This window comes from Hyalella azteca, unplaced genomic scaffold (assembly GCF_000764305.2).
Source record: "Hyalella azteca isolate HAZT.00-mixed unplaced genomic scaffold, Hazt_2.0.2 contig3106, whole genome shotgun sequence".
NCBI classification, from domain to species: Eukaryota; Metazoa; Arthropoda; class Malacostraca; order Amphipoda; family Hyalellidae; genus Hyalella; species Hyalella azteca.
Window position 1 is genome coordinate 99,847 of NW_025933359.1, and position 23,065 is coordinate 122,911.

At 39.1% G+C, this 23,065-nt stretch overlaps 1 protein-coding gene across 1 annotated transcript; it reads right to left on the reverse strand.

The window, feature by feature from the left end:
* Nucleotides 1–1,092: 1,092 nt before the first annotated feature.
* On the reverse strand, nt 1,093–22,191 carry LOC108682501. The gene is made up of 9 exons (XM_047885780.1): nt 21,689–22,191; nt 14,120–14,323; nt 12,874–13,077; nt 10,707–10,865; nt 9,710–10,514; nt 9,131–9,306; nt 7,903–8,040; nt 6,624–7,026; nt 1,093–5,666 (listed from the first exon to the last, which is right to left on the reverse strand). The coding sequence occupies exons 1-9, from the start codon at nt 21,740–21,742 to the stop codon at nt 5,551–5,553; spliced, it is 2,259 nt and encodes a 752-aa protein (XP_047741736.1). The 5' UTR covers nt 21,743–22,191; the 3' UTR covers nt 1,093–5,550.
* Nucleotides 22,192–23,065: the final 874 nt, after the last annotated feature.

Genomic DNA, 23,065 nt, shown 5'->3' on the forward strand with positions numbered 1-23,065 from the left:
TCAGTAGCATGTTGAACGTTGTCAGCTGCATGATGAAAGTCGTCAGCTGCATGTTGAACGTTGTCAGCTGCATGATGAAAGTCGTCAGCTGCATGTTGAAAGTCATTGAAAGTATGAGGTCGTCTGCTCACCAAGTCGTTAATTTTGTGCATGTGCTCGTCTTGCCTTCCACGCGCTATAAATGTTAGTAAAGTCGCATATGTAGAATGGTTGCTCACCGGCATGTAGGTTAGATAGATGTTTTCCTAATCTTATGGTTTGTACGAATGTTCGGTACATCCAATTGCTTATATGAATGTTATTCAAATCCTTCAGACTTGATATATGCATCGCTATTTGTATAGGACATATAGCAGATTAACTAAGTTGCATACCAATCATTACTTAATAATATTAATTTCCCATCAATTATTATTATTATTTCATGATCGCTTTGTTGAATAGATTACGCGTCTATTTGATGTCTTTTCCCGCACAAATTCAACTAAATTAGCTTGTATGAATTGATGCCAATAATAGGCGAACAAATTTGATCTCCTTTATTAAATATACTGACGTACGCCTAATAACTTATCACATAACGCACCGCCACACTAACAATTTCAAGCTAAAACCTGCTATAGCGATGAAGGGTAGTTTAGTCACCGTTAGTTTGACTGCAGTTCTACAGCCCTCAATGTTTTAAATACAAATTAAATGCCTTCGCTTGCGTTGACTAACTACCCGTATTCTGGTCATCGGCCAGACAAATTTTGTCTAAGCTATATCGNATGTTTTAAATACAAATTAAATGCCTTCGCTTGCGTTGACTAACTACCCATATTCTGGTCATCGGCCAGACAAATTTTGTCGTAATTACAGTATATCGTTTCAGTTATTGCTTGCCTTGTGAACGAATCATTTAAGTAAGAAATTAATTAATATCTAATTTCTTTACTAAAACGATTCAACGTTCAGCTTCTATTCGGAAGCCAAGAAGTAAATTCTTTAGAACTGATGTACGATCACGAATATTCTCAGGAACAACGGTCAATAATTACATGATCATCATGAACCAAAAATAAAGATAAGCAATTGATAAAGAAACCAGGATAAGCAACACTTTTGTACTGTTTTACACATATTTACAAATGTGAGAAAACTAATCCACAAACTTGCACACAAGTGCGTGCAGTCAACGCGAAAAGATTTCATTTCTTTAGTCCCTCATTTCTTGTAACGAATTATGCAGTAGACGACAACGCCTTCCTCCGCAGCGTCAAAGACACCGAACGAAAATTACAGTTGCTACACATAAAATCCATCAGCCATTCTTAGGATGCAGACCGGAATTTTTTTATAATATGAATTAACATGAACAGGGAACTCCATAAGCCTCATTCAAGAAGCGTAAGAAGCAAAGGAAAACACACACTCCAATAATAAACAACTATTGCTCCTCCACTGCTGTAAACAATTTTTATTTCTCCATTTATCGGACATTGGACAATAAGTGGTTATTTAACTTCTCTTTTAATTATCGAACGTATATGGCATTACTGCACCGAACGTAAACTAAGTTCTACCAGAAATACGGTGGCTCAGCATATTCGTATAAGTAGATTACAGATAAAAACATGGCGGCCAAGTTTTTTCTGTGGTTATAGTTTTTGTGGCAACAGAAAAAAAACATAAAGTGCATTCCCTCTCCTGCATGCGCCTCAGAAATGGTCGCTCAGCGCACGACGGTTCCTGCCTCAGACTACTACCTTCCTAACGGCGATCAAATTAGATAAATGAAGCCAATGCTAAAATTTGGAAGAAAATTGTATTCTATTTATTTTTTACGCAGGTTCATCAGGATGAATCTGCTTTACTGATAGCCATTATACTCATTGGATTCATATGCTTCAGAAGAATGAACGTGTTCCTTCCCGACACATAAGGTGAAAAGGCAATTGATTGGATTGTATCATAAGAAACATTCACTAGTAAATCTAAAACTGCTTTCGATCCTTCTAGATGACATAACTATGTTATCAATGTCACTGCCGTGACGTATCAATGTGATCGCGCTCTGCCGAAACCCTCTTGACCGATTTCACCCTCGAACAATAGGGAAAAAATTTTGTGCCGAATGGTTAGGCGGGCAAGTGCCGGAAATGAAAAAGAGTCTGAAGTTTTATGGAAATGTTTACTGTGGTTTCAATCCCACGAAAGCATTTTAGAAGCGCGCGCTGGTTTATTAACGTAAATGAATTACGTTGACAAAATTCGTGCCACGATTTTTAAAGATCAGGGCAGAGACAAACAAGAATATCCTGATGAGTTTCAGGAGTTAATTGACAACTGGACATTAGTCCACCAAATATATGAGTAGGATTTACAGGTCACTCTCGTGGTCGAAATAGAAAGCTCTTCACAAAAGAAGATGGATATGGCGGGGACGAGCTTTAGGAAGTGCCGGTTACTTAAACAATATCTATTACTAAACCATATCTTAGTTCTCTGTACAGTGCCAGCATCAAAAATAACAGCTTCAGAGCTATAAACATCATTAGAAACAGTAGCGGCCTCCATATCAAGAAATCAGTCACATTTATGTACAAAACTCTTGTCTCTGGAGATTAATAGAAGTTAGATCGTCCCTCTGGTTGAGGCAAGACTATGCTATAGTATCGTGTAGGCTTAGTATGTACATTGAGCTATCGAAGCAAGCAAGCAAAACGCATAGGCCACATGTGAGGTATTCTCTAGGAGAGCTAAAGACCATCTTACACGTAAAAGACTAGGATAAATATATTGATTTTTTTACATATCAAAAGTAACAGAGGACGTAGACCACTGGAGGATGTAGGGGCGTATTTTCCATGAAATTTAATTCTTATATGGGCGCCAGGACCAGGCTGTGCTTTTGGTAACAACCTTTATGATTGACAACCGCGAAACTTCAATGAGCAGACTGACCTTACCTTCTGTAAATTTACTTATCTTAATAATAGACATTAAGTCACTACAGGCGCACTCGTCTCAAGTTAAAGGTACAGGCGAAACTGCAATCAATTTTTTTTTGCTTTGCACAATGGCGAACAAATCTCTCTTGATAACACGAATGAATGTCCTCGGTTCGTTACAAAGACCGACACTCAAATTGTTTCGATAAATGGATTCGTACGGAAGCTTGCCGCTCGTACGCAGAAAATTCTATGTTTTTATATCAAGGGATAACTGCACGAAACTATCAGCGTTAATTAATTCACTTTCATTGAATTAAGATTACACATTCATTTATACCTGATAAAGTAAATTTATTTGAGAAACGTCTGAGTGCGCCTCTGAGACCTGAACATGAACGAGCAGTAACCTGCACGAATAGGTCCCTGCCCAAGCAGTAACCTGCACGAGCAGGAACCTGCACGAGCAGGAACCTGTAGTTGCAGTAACGAACTCTGCGACCTGGTCAGGACGAAATTTATTTCTCTACAAACCAAAACCCTACGTTACGTCATCCAGATTTGTTATTGAATTGTACTACGGAAGCGGACAAGGAAGGACACATGGCACTCGTCTTAATAGAATAGCTCTTCTATCTCATAAAATATATACGTAGAATATCTCATTACATGAAGAGGCACAGGCGGCCTTAAAAGCTTCTGCATGGACTTTCACTCGCGCGGCAATCACGTTGGCTTGTCATCGTAAAACTTAAAAAATGTCATTAAAATTCTACCAGAAATCAGCACTGAGCAGTTAACTAATAATGCCAACTCATATGACACTTCAAGTCGTTTTTGTTAAGGAAAATTATATCGATAATATAATAAGAAAATTTCGATGCTTTTCAACTCAAGATGAGGGCGAGAAATCTCGACTCAGCCGATGTGAACTTTCCTCAATATTCTATGAAAAAAAGAACAAAATTGAATCGTTCCCGGCAAATTTTTAAGCTATGACAATATATCAACGTCGAACAACAATTTTTTACAAGAACCTATCGCAAAACAACCAGCAAAACCACGCCAAGATTTTCACAGTTGACGGTAGGATTCGTAATGACAGTTGGTGTTTCGATATGTAGTATGCATTGCTTATAATGTGGATACTTTATTTAGCCGTAGTTTCATTTATTAGTAGCCTAATGGACAATATAACTTTCATTAAATAGAAACAATTCGACCATAGAATATATGAACTTGGCTAAGTGCTAATCATAAATTTTAAATTTGTAACAAACTTTCACAAAAATCTATTCTGTTATAGCATAGCGTTCATTTGAAAATGAGTTCTAATCAATATAGTGAAGCAATTTAGTTATACTATTTATCATTTTTTAATTTAAAAGCTTTAGATAAAATTTGCTAGGCTGTCAAGAGAATGCATGTGACAGGAAATTCCCCGAAATATATCGGGAGTCTCGTGAACACAAAAACACATCGATTTCACGTGTTGGAGGTACACTAATTTTCTTCGAATTGACACTCACCAAACATTGAAAGGAACCGTAGTTGTACACTGACTTTCTATACAGAACACAAACATCAATAAACACGACAGAAATGCTCCGGACGCGCGTATATCTCAACCCTTCCTTGCCGGACTCTTCGGTTAAACTATCCCTAAAACGCCGTGAATTGATTAACAAACTAAGGCTACCCTTAAGAGGGTGAAGGGGCTACCCTTCACACTCTTAAACCAGTTAGCAGCTCAATATATTGCCTCCTTTGCTATCTACTGAGAGTTATCGGATTCACGTAAAAACTTCAGGGCGGATTCAATCGTGGAAAAATCTGTACGTGGTCCTACGTAGAGTTTGGGCACGAGTGTGTTGACTGGTGAGCTTTTTGTACAGAAGAGGCTTCAGGCCAGCTTGTTGAGTGACGTCGTAGTTAGAAGCCGTCACAGTTACGTTCATGATTCATCATAAAGACATTTTCCAGTGTTTTCATTAAAGCTATTCGCCTAAAATAAGTCACAAGATCTTGTCACTTTCAACAGCGCTCACCAATGTAACGAGTTAGACAAGATTTTGGTACCACTTTGAAAAGAAAAACTTCCACGTTTATCTGCTTGAAATCAGCATCCTTTGCAGGGGCCGAATCAAAAATTGATGATTCGTGAGTCAAAGTGCCCGTCGACGCTTCCGAAATAAATTGAGTTCCACAATTTCTTCACAAGTTCACAAAGATTATTATGACATAAACGCTCGCCATGTCGGAATTTCGCTGGTCAATTATAACGAATAACATTAATACCGTGACGAAGGATCTGTAGGAAAGTAGCGTGATTGTGTATTGTGGTCCTACGTCGCCTTATTCTCGCAACAAATACTCGCACGACTTAATTTTTTTGTGATATCCCTGTAACGAAAATTCATCCGTCAGTGAATAATTCAGTGAGTAACCTCTGGGTATTGAGTTCACTGTTGAGTCCATATTGAGTCCACGTCACTAGTACCAGTGACGTGGAGTTCACTGTTAGAGTGACGTGGAGTTCACTGTTAGAGTGACGTGGAGTTCACTGTTAGAGTGACGTGGTGTAGGTGAGTGCAAGAGTGAGTGCCTGGGACCGGCACTAAGTGGACCAGCCGTCGTTGAGACGAGGTTTCTTGCTCAGCGGCGACGATTCGTAGTCCAGAGTGTGCGACCCGAGCGGCTCAGGAGACGAGTGTGACGAAGGCGTCAGGTGACCTGCACGTCATCAAGTCTTGGTAATATAGATAAATTATTTAATTATGCAAGGGATATCAACGATAGTTTGTAGAGATCAATTAAAATTAACGCCATTAAATGATGCTGGTACAGTCAAAGTCCTTTCCTTCGGCATTTTTGGCACCAGAATTTTTGAGCCCAAACCGCATGCAGTGCCTCCTTATAAGGAGGCGCTTCCCGCTATAGCGGAAACTTTCATGTATACGAACATTAGGATTGAAGTTAAATGTATTGCTTAGTTACTTTATTGCGATGCAAAAATAGTATCGGGTTGATCAAATGAGGTAAACGTGCTGCTGTTGAACAAAAATATGAAAAGTTATACAATAAAATTATTGATAAAAAATGAATTACAGAAGAACGTGAACGTTGAGCGCCCGGAGTGTTATAAAGCTTAAGCCCTTACAAGCCACACACTGCACTGAAGTTCACAACAATCTATTTTATATTCCAGGACTTACGAACTTAACATTAAATGACACCGCAGGCCAACCAAGTTTGTTCGTTGCGCTACATTTCACAGAATTTTCACAGAAAGTGCTAGGCTCTCATGAGTGGACGTTCCAGGTAAACCAAGTTTAAGACGAGCCAATTGAAAATTATTATAAAGCTAATTGACAGGTAATTGAATTAATATTGTAAGAAACAGTGCGGCTCAATATAGAGAAAACGTGAGCATTATTCGCAGTAGCCCTGCAAATCAGAAGGATTGTTTTGTTATGTGAAAGAATAATGTAGATTTTTAGCGACGGGGAATATATGACGTTAGTTCATAGCAATTAATAGAAGATATAGTTATTAATAGAGTATTATTAAATGACGGCAACATGACCTGAGAAATAAAGAAATAGTAAATGGAAGATAAAAAATTGACTGAATTTTGAATAAATAAATCTACCAGCATAGGAACGGCGCTGTGATGAAAATCGAACTAACCAGCATCGTGATGAGGAAATAGTGCCTGATGATGATGATGCTGTGGATGCTGCTGTTGTTGTTGATGGTGCTGCAACTGCTGTTGGTGTTGTTGCAGTTGATGATGTGACAAATGTTGTTGCTGTTGTTGCTGCGGTAGTGGAGACAAGTGTCCGGTATCGTTGTTAGATGGCCGCGTTAAAAGCTGTTGTTGACTGACGTTATTAGTGCTGTTGTTGTGGTGGTGGTGGTTGTTGCTGTTGTTATGGTGGGGTTCACTACGAGGGGGACTGATGGGTTCAGCTTTTATTCTGACAGGTGGGGAAGAAGTGGGAGGAGGCGAAGAGCTTGAGATACTCAGTTGGGGAAGGTTCGACGATATCATGCTGCCCAAGCCTTGCTGTAGCACTCCGGGGTTCCAGTGCTGTGAAATAAATGCTTTTCACTTTAAGGGAATTTGAAATATTTTTATTTGTAATCAGCATAAAAAATTCGACCGTATAACTAAGACGGCGAAAAGAGATGTAAAATGTTCTTCAGTTACTTTTTAAACAAGAATCAATTATTCTTTCAGTCATTTTTTCGTTTGTTTGCTTCGATTTTAATTTTGACGATAATTAAAATTAAAAAACAATGGTTATTTAACTAAGTAAAGACAATATCAATAGGCTTGAATTAAATAATTTATACTTACAATAATTATACTTGATATCAATAAATGAACATCACTGTAACATGCGTTTTTTTCATTTTAAAAGTTTGAACAAAATGTCGAACGAATTTTTTTTGGGTCGGATTTTTGCTAGAGAAAACGTGCAGCGGATGCACATGAGTAATAAAATTAGTTTACAATATTTCATCGCGACCACTCTTGCAGCTGCAGCTTGTCGTTATCGTGAAAAAGCACGAAAATTAAATTGTTGAGCCATTGTTTTTTTTTTGGCACCGACCTGGAAGTTAAACGTTTTTTGGCAACGCAGGTTCCTTTCATAGCACGTGCACGATGATCTTAGCTATTCTTTCAGCAGCCATTCAGCACAATTAATATGAGCAGGGTGGCCCAGTGGTTACAGTTCAGAGTACCAAAACTGGAGCAGCGAGTTGTGGGTTTGAGCCCAGCTACCTACTACAGTTTTCTGGTTTAATCGGCGAGAAGGCCGCGCTTTCGAGAACAGAAAAATCTAAGCAGTGATTTGCTTGTTCGAGACCGCAACAAGCTGAGAATATCCTACGATGTTAAGAATCGGCAACAGGTCTAAAAAACACTGACATCCTTACTCTACACTTAAGGTGAGCTCACTTGCTGCAAGGAGTTGATGTTGAGTGCGAGGTCAGCGTTGAGGAACTCCTGAGGCTGGAAGTTGTTGAGGGAGGAATAACTCATCTGTTGACTGACCTGACCTCCCCCTCCTCCACCGCCAGGGGTGGATGACGCTCCCTGCAACAATATTAATGTTATTAAACTTTAATAATATAGTGCGAAAGACTCAATAGTTGTTTTACACTCATACATTGCAACAGTTGTTTCACACTCGTACATTGCAAGAGTTGTTTTACACTCATACATTGCATCAATTGTTTTCAACAAAAACGAACTTAAAAACGAGCAGGCAATACGTATTTCATCGTGTAATAATTCACGTCGGGTTTTTAATTACAAATCTCATATGGCGGTGAATGTTGGACAGAAAATAATACAGGCATAATAATGTAGGGCCATGTAAGGATAATAACTTCACAAAGAAGTTGCAATTAAGATGAAATCGTCAAGCTCGTAGGCGTGCATATAAACATAAACATTTACAAAAAAATAAGAATCATGGAGCTATAAAAGAGCTCTTGATTCTAGAAAAGGAGCTCTTTTTGTTAGACGAATAAAATTTTAAGCAAAGAGCGGGTAAAGTAAAAAGATCCTATCCGCGACATCTGATTGTATGTGAAGTATTTTGGAGTACATTTGCAATTACTTGGGAAATATTAATGTATTCCAAGTGCTATAGTACTTTGACAGACTCCAAGGAATAATACGCAGTTACACGCACAAACTGCATCGCCATAATGTGACGTATGGCCATGGGTTCGCTTCTATTTCATTTCCCAGTAGCAGTTTCATTACGTTTGGCAGTAACGTTTACGTTTAAGTTCTCTAAACCAATCCAGTGTCGCTTCAATATTTGCCCGTAAAATAAAAATTAAACGCTTTGGAAAAATCAACCTGTAATAGTAATTCCTTTTCTTTTTTTGTCTGTAACTAACGTCGTGTAAGAATTTTACTACAGAAAATCAAAACAGAGAAACCAGAAAGCTTTTTCCAGCCAACAAGAAGCGAAATGAATAATATTCGATCCATTTTTTTACATTTTACCACGCCTTCTTCTCTGAAAAAAATACAGAGGGAAGTTTTGAGAAATTGATTTTTTAATTTTTTGCCTGAAATTGAAATTTTTGCCTGAAATTGAAATTTTTGCCTGAAATTGAAATTTTTTGCCTGAAATTGAATTACTTCAGGACGAGAAGAAGCCACTGACCGCGTGTTGGGAGTTGGAGATAAGGACCCTGAGGTGGGGACCTGTAGGGGACTGATGTTGCTGTTGTTTGGAGGTGTGGGCACGAGCGAGCAGACCAGGGGATGACGCGCCCCCTGAGGGCAAGGGGGACGTGGAGCCTGGGTACCCGTTAGACGCGGCGTTCATGTCTAACATTCCTGTAAACATACGCACAGTTGAATAACAGGAATATTTCTATTATTTCATCATTGCAGAAAGAGATTTATTATTTTATCATTGCAGAATAAGATTTACGTATGTCATTCAGTAAATAAATCAATAACGCTAATGATATTTTTGATGCTTGTGTAACATCCACATCAGGATTTATATATATTTTATGCACAAATAAATTTTAATTCTAGAATCATTTCAAAGTTTTCGACCTCAAATTGTAAAAAAATTATTTGAGACGTTACAGACCCAGACCGCCTGATGTCTTGTGTTCTAACAGACCCAGACCCCAGCTGATGTCTTGTGTTCTAACAGACCCAGACCCCGCCTGATGTCTTGTGTTCTAACAGACCCAGACCCCGCCTGATGTCTTGTGTTCTAACAGACCCAGACCCCGNAGTATAGCAGCCAAGACACGGCACACGAGTATAGCAGCCAAGACACGGCACACGAGTATAGCAGCCAAGACACGGCACACGAGTATAGCAGCCAAGACACGGCACACGAGTATAGCAGCCAAGACACGGCACACGAGTATAGCAGCCAAGACACGGCACACGAGTATAGCAGCCAAGACACGGCACACGAGTATAGCAGCCAAGACACGGCACACGAGTATAGCAGCCAAGACACGGCACACGAGTATAGCAGCCAAGACACGGCACACGAGTATAGCAGCCAAGACACGGCACACGAGTATAGCAGCCAAGACACGGCACACGAGTATAGCAGCCAAGACACGGCACACGAGTATAGCAGCCAAGACACGGCACACGAGTATAGCAGCCAAGACACGGCACACGAGTATAGCAGCCAAGACACGGCACACGAGTATAGCAGCCAAGACACGGCACACGAGTATAGCAGCCAAGACACGGCACACGAGTATAGCAGCCAAGACACGGCACACGAGTATAGCAGCCAAGACACGGCACACGAGTATAGCAGCCAAGACACGGCACACGAGTATAGCAGCCAAGACACGGCACACGAGTATAGCAGCCAAGACACGGCACACGAGTATAGCAGCCAAGACACGGCACACGAGTATAGCAGCCAAGACACGGCACACGAGTATAGCAGCCAAGACACGGCACACGAGTATAGCAGCCAAGACACGGCACACGAGTATAGCAGCCAAGACACCGCACACGAGTAGAGCAGCCAAGACACGGCACATGAGTATAGCTGTCTCTTATACACATCTAGATGTGTATAAGAGACAGCTACAACACTCACGCTAAGCTGCAGTACGCTATAGCTGCAGCACGCTACAACACTCACGCTAAGCTGCAGTACGCTATAGCTGCAGCACGCTACAACACTCACGCTAAGCTGCAGCACGCTACAACACTCACGCTAAGCTGCATCACGCTAAGCTCACCCTAGCACCGTTGATCTGTGATCGCTGCATCATGATGGTGAACTCTTCATCAATCTGGTCATATTTTGCCTCAGTGCGAGGCGTGAGACTGTAGTCTGCCTCGTTGTCTGGGGAGTCTGGGGACTGTAGGCCGTTCTTGTGCTCCTTCTTATTGAGCGCCTAATGAGAGGGCGGGAATTAGCAGCTTTTATATGACCATGAGAAACAGGATCAAATCATGTTGTCCATAAGTACAATTACCATGTATGAATAAGTGCTAATAGTCCGAGATGAATAACAACAAATATTAAGATAAAGTATCGAAAAATTATGTGATAAAATAGTATTTATTTTCATTTATGAAACAAATTGAGCGTGAATTAACGTCTTCGCGTACAGAGACGGTTTAGCCATTCTGAAAGATCTACGGATGGTCTGACTTTATAAGCAAGGATGAAGTTAAGATGTCAAGAATTCATCCATTAGGTTCAATGTGTTAAACTTTACAAATTATCAATTTGGGAAAGCTATTTCGTGAAGCAACTCATTTCTACCAATTATGAGCCAATATTGCAGACGTTATTTAGCTGTTGTGAATACTAGTCTGAATGGATGCACCATTTTCGCCTGGAATGTACCGAACAATTATGGCCATGATGAAATAATGCTTGGTTATTATAACATGTTCTATTATTACATGAATTCCGACAATCTCAGTAATATTTATCATCTCTTTATTGTCTCGAAACAACGTGGAATGTTTTGGTATTCATCAAAAAATGGCTAATCTAATCGCTTATGTCCAGTGGATTGAACATGTATTCATATTTGACCCACACTGTTATTTGAATGTTCGAAGTTGTATTATGAACATCAGGCGTGCATCCTCTGAGCACTCAAGTGTTTAAGCATCAGATACAAAATACGTCAATATATTTCGTTCCTTAGAACCACTATGGCCTTTGCTGACTTGATTATTTCTTTTACGAATAACTAATCACGTTTTTATGAATGATTATATAGCAAGTTAATTGTTGCAGGGCTTCAATTTCCAAAAAAAAAACAGAAAGCGCATTTGAAGTTTTCTTGAACTAAACAAATATAACACCTCCATCTTGATTAAATATAAAATACTCAGAAAGTCCTCATTCATTTAAATAAACTATCATGGATATCATTTTGAAAAACGTTCATTATGAGCGTTTTTCAAACGTTCTTGCAGCCATCATCTCAGATCTTCCGTGATGGCTTTGCAGGAATGGTTTGGCTCATGAATGCACGTCAAACATTCGTAAAGTTTACAACACCAAAAAAGCTGTTTATTCAAGCTACACATGCACGTTGCTAGGACATCAAATACAACAAGACATCGATTACTACGTACTCAAACTTGGACATTATTCGTAAGCACAAGTCACTAACTGATTCGAGGTCATCAACAAACACGCCACAAAACAACTAATGGATATGAATTACCGTAAATATTATTAAAAAGATTAAGACAAACTGCATCGTGGCTGAACATTCTAGATCATTGAAAAAAATGTCACTCACTTGTTTTACCTAATCTAACGTAATAATATTTTATTGAAACAAAATTGAACATAATTTGTTTTTAAAGACAAATAATCATAATTTGTAAATGATCTAAGAAATTTGTTAACCTGACTCAACACCTTTCGACTCATTTTTGATTTAGTATCACACTAAATATATTGAAATTTCGAAGTTTCGTCATTTCATGGATAAAATATATATTCTCTTTCGTTTAAATAAGTTATTTAGTTGAATACCACCAGATTGTTCAGAACCGAATAGGAATTGTAGATAAAAGAACGCAATTTATATTACTGGCAGAAGTAGCTTATAAGAAATGAGCAATTCGCAGGACTGAGCTGAGGCTGCAGCGTGCATTGATGATACGCAAGTTGAACTCGTTTCATTTACTCCGCTATCTCTGCCTTGTATTGGTGAAAACATGAATTTATCAACTCAGAATGGCAGTTTCTGACTGGAGGTAGTTATGATCGCTGTATATTCATCACAAATGAATTTGCCAATGACTTTTGAACAGAGGTTTCATTTAAATCCGTAGCAAGAAGGATTCATTCAAGTGTCAACCATCGACTTTCCTTGCAGTTATGTAGGAGTCAAACATATTTGAAGTACAGACGAGCCTTTTTGTTACCTCGACAATGTCATTGTTGGTGCGGGATTCATGAGGTTCGTTGTATTCAGTATACTTTAGTAGGACTTTATCCATATCCGTTGACGCGTACTGGAAGAGTTTGTTGCTCGAGTTAAAGATGATGAGGGCTATCTCGCAATTGCACAACACCGACAGCTCGTACGCTTTTTTCATGAGTCCAAATTTGCGTTTGGTGAATGTTACCTGCAGAGACAAACACGCCTCGCTGTTAGCAAACACAAACACAACAAATGGCACACATTAACAAGCAAACTAAAACAGTAAGGAAAAGAAATGTTATTAGGAATACGTATTCAAATGAGAGGCAGCAACAACAGCAACTGAAAACAATAACGGCATATTTTCATGTGACATTTCTCCTCCATCATTATTAAGGTACCGTACCAACCAATGTTCTATACCATCACATGGTATTGATTGATCCAACAGATCCGCTTTACAATTTTTGAAAAGAAGGCTGATCATTTGTACAGATAATAAAAATCTATGAGAGAGTTCCTATTCAAAGCGACCGACAGAAAAATTTTTTAATCTGAAATTACTACTATAGAATTAAGTGAATAGAGTTCCAGGTCCAAACTAATCTCGGTTCCATGAAATGAACAATAATGCAGATCAATAATGAAGGTCGGTCAGTAAACAATGATCGTGAAGAGAAATGTCGTCTGGTAATGTTTAAAGGATGCTTTGTATGGTGATTATAACGAAGATGTTAGTTATTCTGCTACTGTAGAAACACCTAGACACGGAGGCACGACACACAGACAAACAAACGAAATTATATAACACAGGAACATACACGTAGTATCTGAAAGCAAAAGAAACAAAAATTAAAAGTTTGATGAAACTGTTTACCAAAACTGGAGCTTCTGGAATAATGGCGTCTTGACGAACAATTTACGCGGTGGAACCGTTCGAGGTTAAGCGACAACCAATCAAGATCTAAGAATTACTGAAACACGCAAGAACTTGGCTCACTCTATACACGTCGTAGCCACGGACACGTTAAATATATAAAAATATTAATCATTCTTAAGTGTATTGTGATATCTAAATCACAAAGGCTGATATATTTCGATCAGACAATACTCTACGTATTAAACGCTCAAAGGCTTGCGACACGGAACGAATGCAAAGAGTGAATCAAGTTCGATTAGAAGGTTACGTTAGCAAACATTGATTTAAAGGTGAGCACCGAGAACACCTCAAAAGAAGAGGTCGTCACCTCGATGATATTTTTGTTGGTGAGAGATTCGTGAGGCTCGTTGTACTCAGTGTACTTGAGCAGCACCTTGTCCATGTCGGTAGAGGCGTACTGATAAAGTTTGTTGCTGGAGGAGAATATAATTAAAGCGATCTCACAGTCGCACAACACCGAAAGCTCGTAAGCCTTCTTCATGACGCCGAACTTGCGCTTGTTGAACGTGACCTGCATGGAAACAAGTCAATTTCATCAATGACGTTTGTGTCAGGTTATGTAGCGTTTTTATCTGACGTCAATATGGCGTCAGGTGAAAACGTATATTTGTGAGAAAATACTATTTGAGGGAAATTTACTGGAGCTTAGTTGCATGGTTCATATTGAAGTAAAGAGGACATACAGTAATGGAATAAAACTTCACATTCAAAACATTTCATGACAGGAAAATGACACGTTACGATCACATTATGAAAAATTAGAATGAAATTTGCTAAGAGCGAAGCATTGAGCGACTGGAGAACCTCGGCAGAAACTTGAGATTGTTCTGTAAAGTTAAAATCGATTAATAATTCAACCGTACTTGTGGATTATCAAGCTGTAGAAAAGAACAAAAAATAAATCTAATAGAATTGGAGAGACATGCAAGAATTAAGTAAGAAGAGGCAGTCACTGTAGGGACGCCAGCCATTTTAATTGGGCGTCTCAGCGCGACTCTTCAATTCACGATAAAGTATAAATTCTGCGAGGAATATCAACACATAAAATGTATTTATTTTACCTTAGAAGTGAAGGTAGTAACAATAGACGACCACGGTGAAGTTCTAGGAAAGTTTTCACTCACCTCTAGGAGCATCCAAGCCAGCCGAGCGATACCGTATCTTTCCCTTAATTATTGTTCAGTGTTCAAGCACAATACGAAATGACTTGACATTATAATTAGTTCGTGTGCCATCTAAGCTGAATAAAAATATTTCTACTGTTTAAGACACACACTTCAAGAAATGATGTCCTCAATGCTAGTAATTGAGAAGAGTACCATCAACGAAGACATGAAATCAAGCGATTATTTTCAATTTCGTTTCTGCATTTCTCTAATGAAAAGAACTCAAAATAAATTCTACATATTAAAATCACACCGCAGGATGATAAGAGTTTGACCTTGAATAAATTTTTACTCAAATTGCTTTATCTTTCTCAACAACTTCAAAATGCTGTTCTGTACACCAACAATTAATGATCGATCTGCCTAATAAAATATTACTGTTCGAGACGTTTCAGCAGCAACCTCATTACTTCAAACGAACATGACAGACTCTGACTTGAGCGAAGTGACTCTCAATTGGTGAAAACAAAGCACCAACCCGGTCATCAGTTAATCTCAATTAACTTTAGCGTCTATGCCACATAAGTTGCCACTCAGCAGCTACGCACTCAACTCGCCGCGCGTCAATAGAAACCGTATATACCGGTCAGAATTAGTAGATCAGTATTATGGCATATTTGTATTGTAGTGTTCGGCGTCCACATAAAACTAAAAAAATGTTTCGATTGCGCTATAAAGGTGTGGCTTAGTTTTGCCAATGAAATAAATTGTTTCTTGCGAAGGTTAGCGACATAAACGCTGTGGCGAAGTTAGTGGCATTGACGGTAATGAAGAGAGCTTACGTGGGCAGAGCAGAGAGGTTTGATGGACAGCATAAAGTTTGAGTATAAGAGCCTGGCTTGATGAGCTCCGAAATACACGGCAATGCACTACAGGTCGTAATCATAGATCGTGTTAACGTTTAGCAATCGATTGAAGCTTCAAGTAAGCAAGGCAACGGCTGAAGTGATACTTAAAAACTTGTACCCAACTGAGCATGCCTATATAGACAACAAAGTTAGAGTGATCATACTAAGACACTTTTTCGAACAACTTCGGGGTTTTCGGACGCGAAATAAAAGTCGTCCAGACAGTATTTTTGTACTCATTTTTTCTGTATGATAACAGAATACGCAACAGAGAACGAATTTGAAAGCCTTTCACGCAACTATTTTCGCAATAATAAGTAAAGATGGGAGAAGTTTAATACAATTTTATTGCTTTTATGTCTCGACACTTCAGACACTACGAATAAAATTTTTATTTGGCGCCGCTGCAAGGGACGCAAAAACTGCCATAAAGTTGCCTGTGTAATAGTTGAGCTTAAATTTAGAATGCTTTGCCTCCAGTTCCACTTGGTAAATTATCAAAGAGACGATGAAACACGCCGCCCAAGATTTGCAAGCAGGCACGCAAGCGCGTGCCACACAACACGCACGCCACAAGCACTCCTACGACGTACACAGAACTGTGTACGAGTAAACTACACGCAGCGTAAGAACAATAGAATGAACAATGAAATTATAAACACCGTATACGCGATGTGATTATAATAACCAACCAAAAGGTTCATTTACAAGCTCGCCAGAAAATCCCTTGACCTTGGCATGACCGCCCTAACGAAGCTGGTCATTTGAATAAATTGCCGAGCAGCGACCTTGAGACGCGTTATCTTTTATGATCCGCTAGCGTAAAGCGCCCACTTGGTGAGTTAATGGCCACGATTAATTGATATGGAACATGACCAGCTAAACCCTGCAGTGGCAAGGCATGTAACAATATAATAACAAATTCAAATTCTAGAAATAATTATGCTGAGTATGTTAGGCGATTGCGCTGAGGGTGTAACCCAAGCATGCAGTGAACAAGGCAGTAGCGCGCATTGACTGTTTGCAATACATGGGGAATCCGAGCGAATACGAGTATAATAAATAGTATTGTATTGTAGTGACTAGGGCACGGTACACCAATATAGAGGCCAAGTCACCGCACACGAGTATAGCAGCCAAGACACGGCACACGAGTATAGCAGCCAAGACACGGCACACGAGTATAGCAGCCAAGACACGGCACACGAGTATAGCAGCCAGTGTGCATGGTAATATCAACTTATCAAACCGGTCTTCAATCGAGCAGCAAATTAGCTCCTTAATTCACAGAAAATATTGGAACAGGAAAATATAAATATATGTCATTAACTACAAAAAAGAGGGCAAATGAGTGCTTGCATGTTATTTGCAACGGGAATTATTTTATTTTTTTTTTTTTTCAGGAGAAAATGTGGCATTTTTCAGTACATTTTTACACAAAAAAGCTCTAGTTTAATAATTATTACATCTGAATAACATAATCTATTAGAAGAAAGACTTAACCGCTCAAACAAACAGTGAAAATAACCGTTAGTCACCAGCAGAGAAGTGTAAAGACGCAAGTAGTGGGGCAAATTTTGCAACGATGATCTCACTAATGACAAATGCCAAGAGTGAAGTTGTGACGTCAGCTCGACCAGCAACAACACATACGAACAAAGAGCAAAGCTATAATGGTCGTCCGAGTTCACATTTAGACGTGCCAGGTTAACTTTAGAGCTGCTGACATAATGTATTAATGACGACGCGTGGGGCACTCGCTCAGGACGCTGCTTGGAACTTATGAATTTCGTTTTTGCATAGGCATATCAACTGAAAGGTTTGCACACAACCGAAACTTTTACATTGCTTTTAAATCAACTTATACAGATACGATACATATAGCTTCATCCATTTGGTACGTTTATGCTTTCTAATTACGGACTGAATAAATTGCACTAAACATTAACTCAAATATATATTTCATAATATTTGACAATATGTTTGAAGAATATATGATTATATATGATAAATATATTCATCAGATATTGAAGTTAATATCACATACTTCCTAGTAGTAACAGCTTCTATGGCTCTTTCCCCGATGTTAAATGAGGCGGCCGAGCGACAGTTAGGCGCCTAGAGATTACAGATAAAGTACTCATTATACTTAATTTGTCCCCAGAAGCTGACCGTGCGGATAATAGAAAAAACTGAAACGTCAGGGCCGACGATGCATCCATGCTGTGCATCCAACGAAGGACCATCCAGATGTCAGTGGTCGAGAGAAGGTCAGGAGCTCAGGCGACTTAAACTTGACATTTAAAGACAAGAAAAACAAAACGCTCGTATCAACAACACCGAATCAAGTGAGAATTATTAACGAGTTTCACTTTAAAAATGCAAATTACGACGGGAGCCCGTAATGGGACTTCTAATCGATCATGTGTTCTTAGACGGATGGCGACGCGAAAACGAAGCTTTGATGAAGTGAAATTCTGCTATTCACTATATAACGTGATGATGAAACTGAGAGAAACGTGAAAGTCGAATCGAGTAGTGTCAAATGATCCTTCATGCATAACAATGATTTTCAGAAGAAGTCATGCGATCATATTAGAACAACCAATCAAGAGATTACCGGAAACCGCCCACAAACCAACGCTGGCGATCGCCGTACACAAAGTAGGAAATATTGAGGAGGTCGAGCTGCAGCTCTCATTCCCTCGAATCTTGGACGGATTATCGGTGGCCAGAGAGCGGCCAAAGCTGGGCCGGCAATAATTAAATCATGATTTTGATTACGGTCACGGTGATGCATGCTAATGACAGGACGGCATGGGCAAAGGTCCTCTCCGTGAGAGGCGGGGCTGGCTTATGAAGGGCTAGCGGGGCTCTGGGTTCCTCATAAACAGGGCAAGATGGCTGCCAAGCACGGAAGCAAAAACTGTATCTTATACCCAAACATGATCCAGTAGAAATAAGCTTGGTCGTTCAGATTGTACCTGCCGTATTTATTACAATATTAACTGCAAAAGAAACGAGTTCCATCTCATAATTCGCAAGGCTTTTCGTATTTTCGTCTAGAATTTAAGCCTATGCAATTTACACCTCCAAACGACAATTAACTACCACACCAGAACACTACCTAATGAAAGCTAGCATTCTATTCCAGAGAAGGAATAACAGTCTCGAAGCCTCGAACTTTATACTCGTAATACCGGGATATTCACTAACGTGAAATATATTCTACGTCTCAACATATACATATACTACGTCTCGTCGGCGCGTCATATAAATGACAAGCACTAAACATCTTCGTTCCTCAGCTGGACAATCAAGCAAAAACGTTTCCGTATTCCTGGAGAATTAGCTATAGACGGACTGGTCCCAGCAAATGTAATGAAGAAATAAGCTATAAATTACGGCATGTGGTGCATTTAATGAGGACAATTGTGGTCGGGCACGAGAAATCGTCAAGTAAACTGCGGTCGCCATCCAATCAGACCGTGCTGACCATCAAGCCGCGCAGACCCGTCCATTGTGTATGACGTCACTACACGCTCATCACCACCGCGGGGCGCAGTTAGCAAACAACGGCAACCTTTGTCATCAAACAGCAGGCCTCTTTGACAAAAAGCGGCAACAGCGAACGCGTCACCCCAAACAAACGCTATAAACCTGTCAAACTGAAGGAATCTTAACAAAACAGAAGTGAATCTCTGCTCAACCACGAAGATCTGTCATTAAACGGCAATTTATATTAAATTAGATCATCCTTTACCACGTATATAATCGGGATCACCTGGAACAACAGCAAAGTTACGGCAGAAATATGTGCCTATCTTTATAAACGATGTATGAATATAATAGACAGCGTCTCCCACGGGACATTTTGCAACAAAACACAGGCATGACCGATTCAAGCTGGAATTATCTCTCAATAAGACTTTTTTCATTCATTTAAATTATTATAGGTAAAGATTGATTAATCCCTGATAGGTGAAGATTGATTAAATCCCTGACATATTTGAACTGAATTTAAATTCACTATTAAAAACCAATAAAAAATTGAATGAAAGACTGCCTCACATAAATTTTCCTGTGCCATCGGTACTTTTTATTAATTAACCTAAGTTGAGCCAAAATTTTAACGCCAAAATGTATCAGTTTGAAGTATTTTCAGACGTTTTTATACGTTATTAAAAATCGTATAGTTTCCAATATCCAAGACAAAAAGGATGAACAGCGATTTTATCATCCCTGCATATTAGTAACAGAAAGTCGAAAATTTTCCGAAATAATGTAAAAAGAAACTTGATGTATAGAGCATATTTTCCGAAGTACACAAAGCCGAACTAGATATATTAAATAATTTTTTACGTTGAAATAAAGAATATAATCGATTTTGTTCGCAAAACTGCAAAATGCAGCCAAAGAGTTCCACGTAAAAGCGAGGGGAGAGAGCGCCGCCTCTGGGAAGTGGAAAACCTGATCGAAGCGCCGCGGTTCCAGTGAAAAACAGAAATCTAAAAAATATATTTGTTTTGCTCTCAAGGTGATTCTTATCAATCATTTTCAAGCCTCGTAAGCACGCTAAGTAATGAAAACCGAAGAAACCAGAGAATTGTTGACAATTGTTTTCAGCCTCTGTAGCATCTCTTATATGTTCTCACAGAAATCTAAAAATATATATATATATATATTTTAAAGCTCTTAAGGTGATTCTTATCGATCATTTTTGGAGCCTCAAAAGCACGCTGTGTAAAGAACACCGAAGAAACCAGAGAATTGTTGACAATTGTTTTCAGCCTCTGTAGCATCTCCTACAATTGTTTTCACAGAAATCTAAAAAAAAAATATATTTGTTTTATAAAGCTCTTAAGGTGATTCTTATCAATCATTTTTGGAGCCTCGTAAGCACGCCAAGTAATGAACACCGAAGAAACCAGAGAATTTTTGAAAATTGTTTTCAGCCTCAGTAGCATCTCTTACAATTGTTTTCTTCATCCGCATCTCTTACCTTCACTGTTAGTGCTTGAGAGCAGAACGCATAGAGGCTGACTTACCTCAACGGTAAAGGAGACGAAATGAACAATAAAGTTCAGTGATCCATTTGAACACATAAGTTTCATACAGGAAGAGATTGTGTGTCGTCCTCGATATTTTGGTAACCAGGTAATGAGCAGCATAAATAACGAAAATATTGGACACGCACTCTTCGCTTAAAACTATTGAAAACAAAAATAACCATTCCGGTATGCCTTTAATAGTATAAACACACGTATTCAGTCGAGTCTAAGGAAAATGCAAAAATTTTACGAATGTAGTGGACATGAATAAAAACTCAATGCAAGAAATACTATTATTTTGTTCACCTAACTCGCAAATTGTTTGAACAGAAACTTTTTCTTATTATTTCGAAGTTTTTTTTCTTCAAAAGCCGCAAGCTTGTTATTCACAAACAATAGAGCAACACAGGTTGTGTGCTTTACCGCTTACAGGACCAGGGTCGCAAGGAGCCTGGAAGATGCCATTAGAATCTTTGCAAGTTTTTTCTGGAATATAAAATAAGTAAATATTGTACCGAAGAATGCAATTAAATCAAAAGTTGTCAGATAATAAAGAAAATTGGATATATGAACTAAACATAAAACGAAAAATTTTTGGGAAGCATTAAAAATTTAATTTCTGTCTGAAAGCTGGAAAATATTGAGTTGAAGATTACATGCGTTAACTTGACGGTACATTTGACTTAAAAACGGATAATATTGATGTATGATGCACGCACGCCGGAATGGTTCTTTCCGTACTTTCAAGTTACGTGAAAAAATTATTTAGTAAAACAGCATTAAAAAAACACCGAATATTAAAGCGACTTACTTGTCTGTTTCGCTCATCTGTAATGCGCGAGATTTGTATCTTCTTCCGCCCCATCTTGCTGGCTGTGGTCGGTGTCCTCTCACAACTCTCAAGCTTGAGTGACGCAAAGTGCGCGACGGTTTTTTCGTAACCGCAAAGACGGTTTGCCTAAACGTGACTCTTTTTTAACACAAGGTTTTAGGTCTTATAATTTTTTTGAATTTAAGTACAAGCATGGGATGATATTTTATAGAATTTCCTAACTTGTGGTCACTTCAGGGTGCGACCAAGCAAACATTTTCGCTATCGTATTAATAAATGTCGCCAGTTTAGTGACGTCGATAAGAAGATAAAAGTTCCGCGAGCAATGTTACAGTAAATATAATAATAGTAATAATAAGGCGTGTTAAAAAGTCAAAGGACAGAAGGACACGGTTGCATATCACAGCGGCGGTACGACAGCTACAGTAGAGGGTGGTGGTCACGTACGTCAGGCAGGCTTGAGCGATTCAGTCACACAATCTGGGAAAACAAAAGAAAATTTACACGTTAATTTTTCGAACGATCAATTGATATTACTTGAACCAAACATTACACATACAACATGAACAACTTTGTAGTAAAATGTATGAAAGCGTAGAACAATATTGTTAGTCCACGGTAAAAAAGACGCACATTTCAGTATCTAATGGATACGCTCGAATGAAGGAGCTGAAAAAGGCAAAACGCCGACCGAACATCATCAAGATCGTAGAAGCAAAAGCTCTAAGACGTTAATCGAGAGTAAAACATGTGATGCCTTAGCTTGAGAAGATTCTTTTAAAATGAGACGTCTGCATTCGCTCCCTCTCCGGTCCAGCGTTTCGTGTTGCGACAATTTTCAATTTTTGATAGAGTGATAAACTTCACTTACTTCACTTGAATGTTATTAATAGAGTAACTTGATTACCCTCATCTGGTCAATAATTCCGGATTCATATATTGAACGCAAATCTCCACGAATAAACGGTATGAAGTTCTAGATCATTAAGCAACTAGTGTTACTTCTGCAGGTCGCTGAACTGAAAGTCAAACCTGACACAAGAGCTATAGAGAGTGAGGGCGACCGAGGGAGAGTAGGGACTGTGGTAAAAGTGCGGATAAGTGGACTAAAGAGTGGGAGAAAGAGAGGGAATGAAGAGACAAGAGGGGATGAAAAACCAAGGTCAGAGAGGGACGGCAGAGAGCAGAGAAGCGGGGGCGCCGCTCCCGAGATATTGATTGGCGAGAAGCGCTACAGGCTGACGTATGTGTTTTCGTGTATATATCGAGTGCATGTGTGGATCTATATGCACGTGTGAATATTGCGTGTGTGTTTGTGTGCGTAAGTGGCCGTGTATGAGAGCACTACTTGCGTAA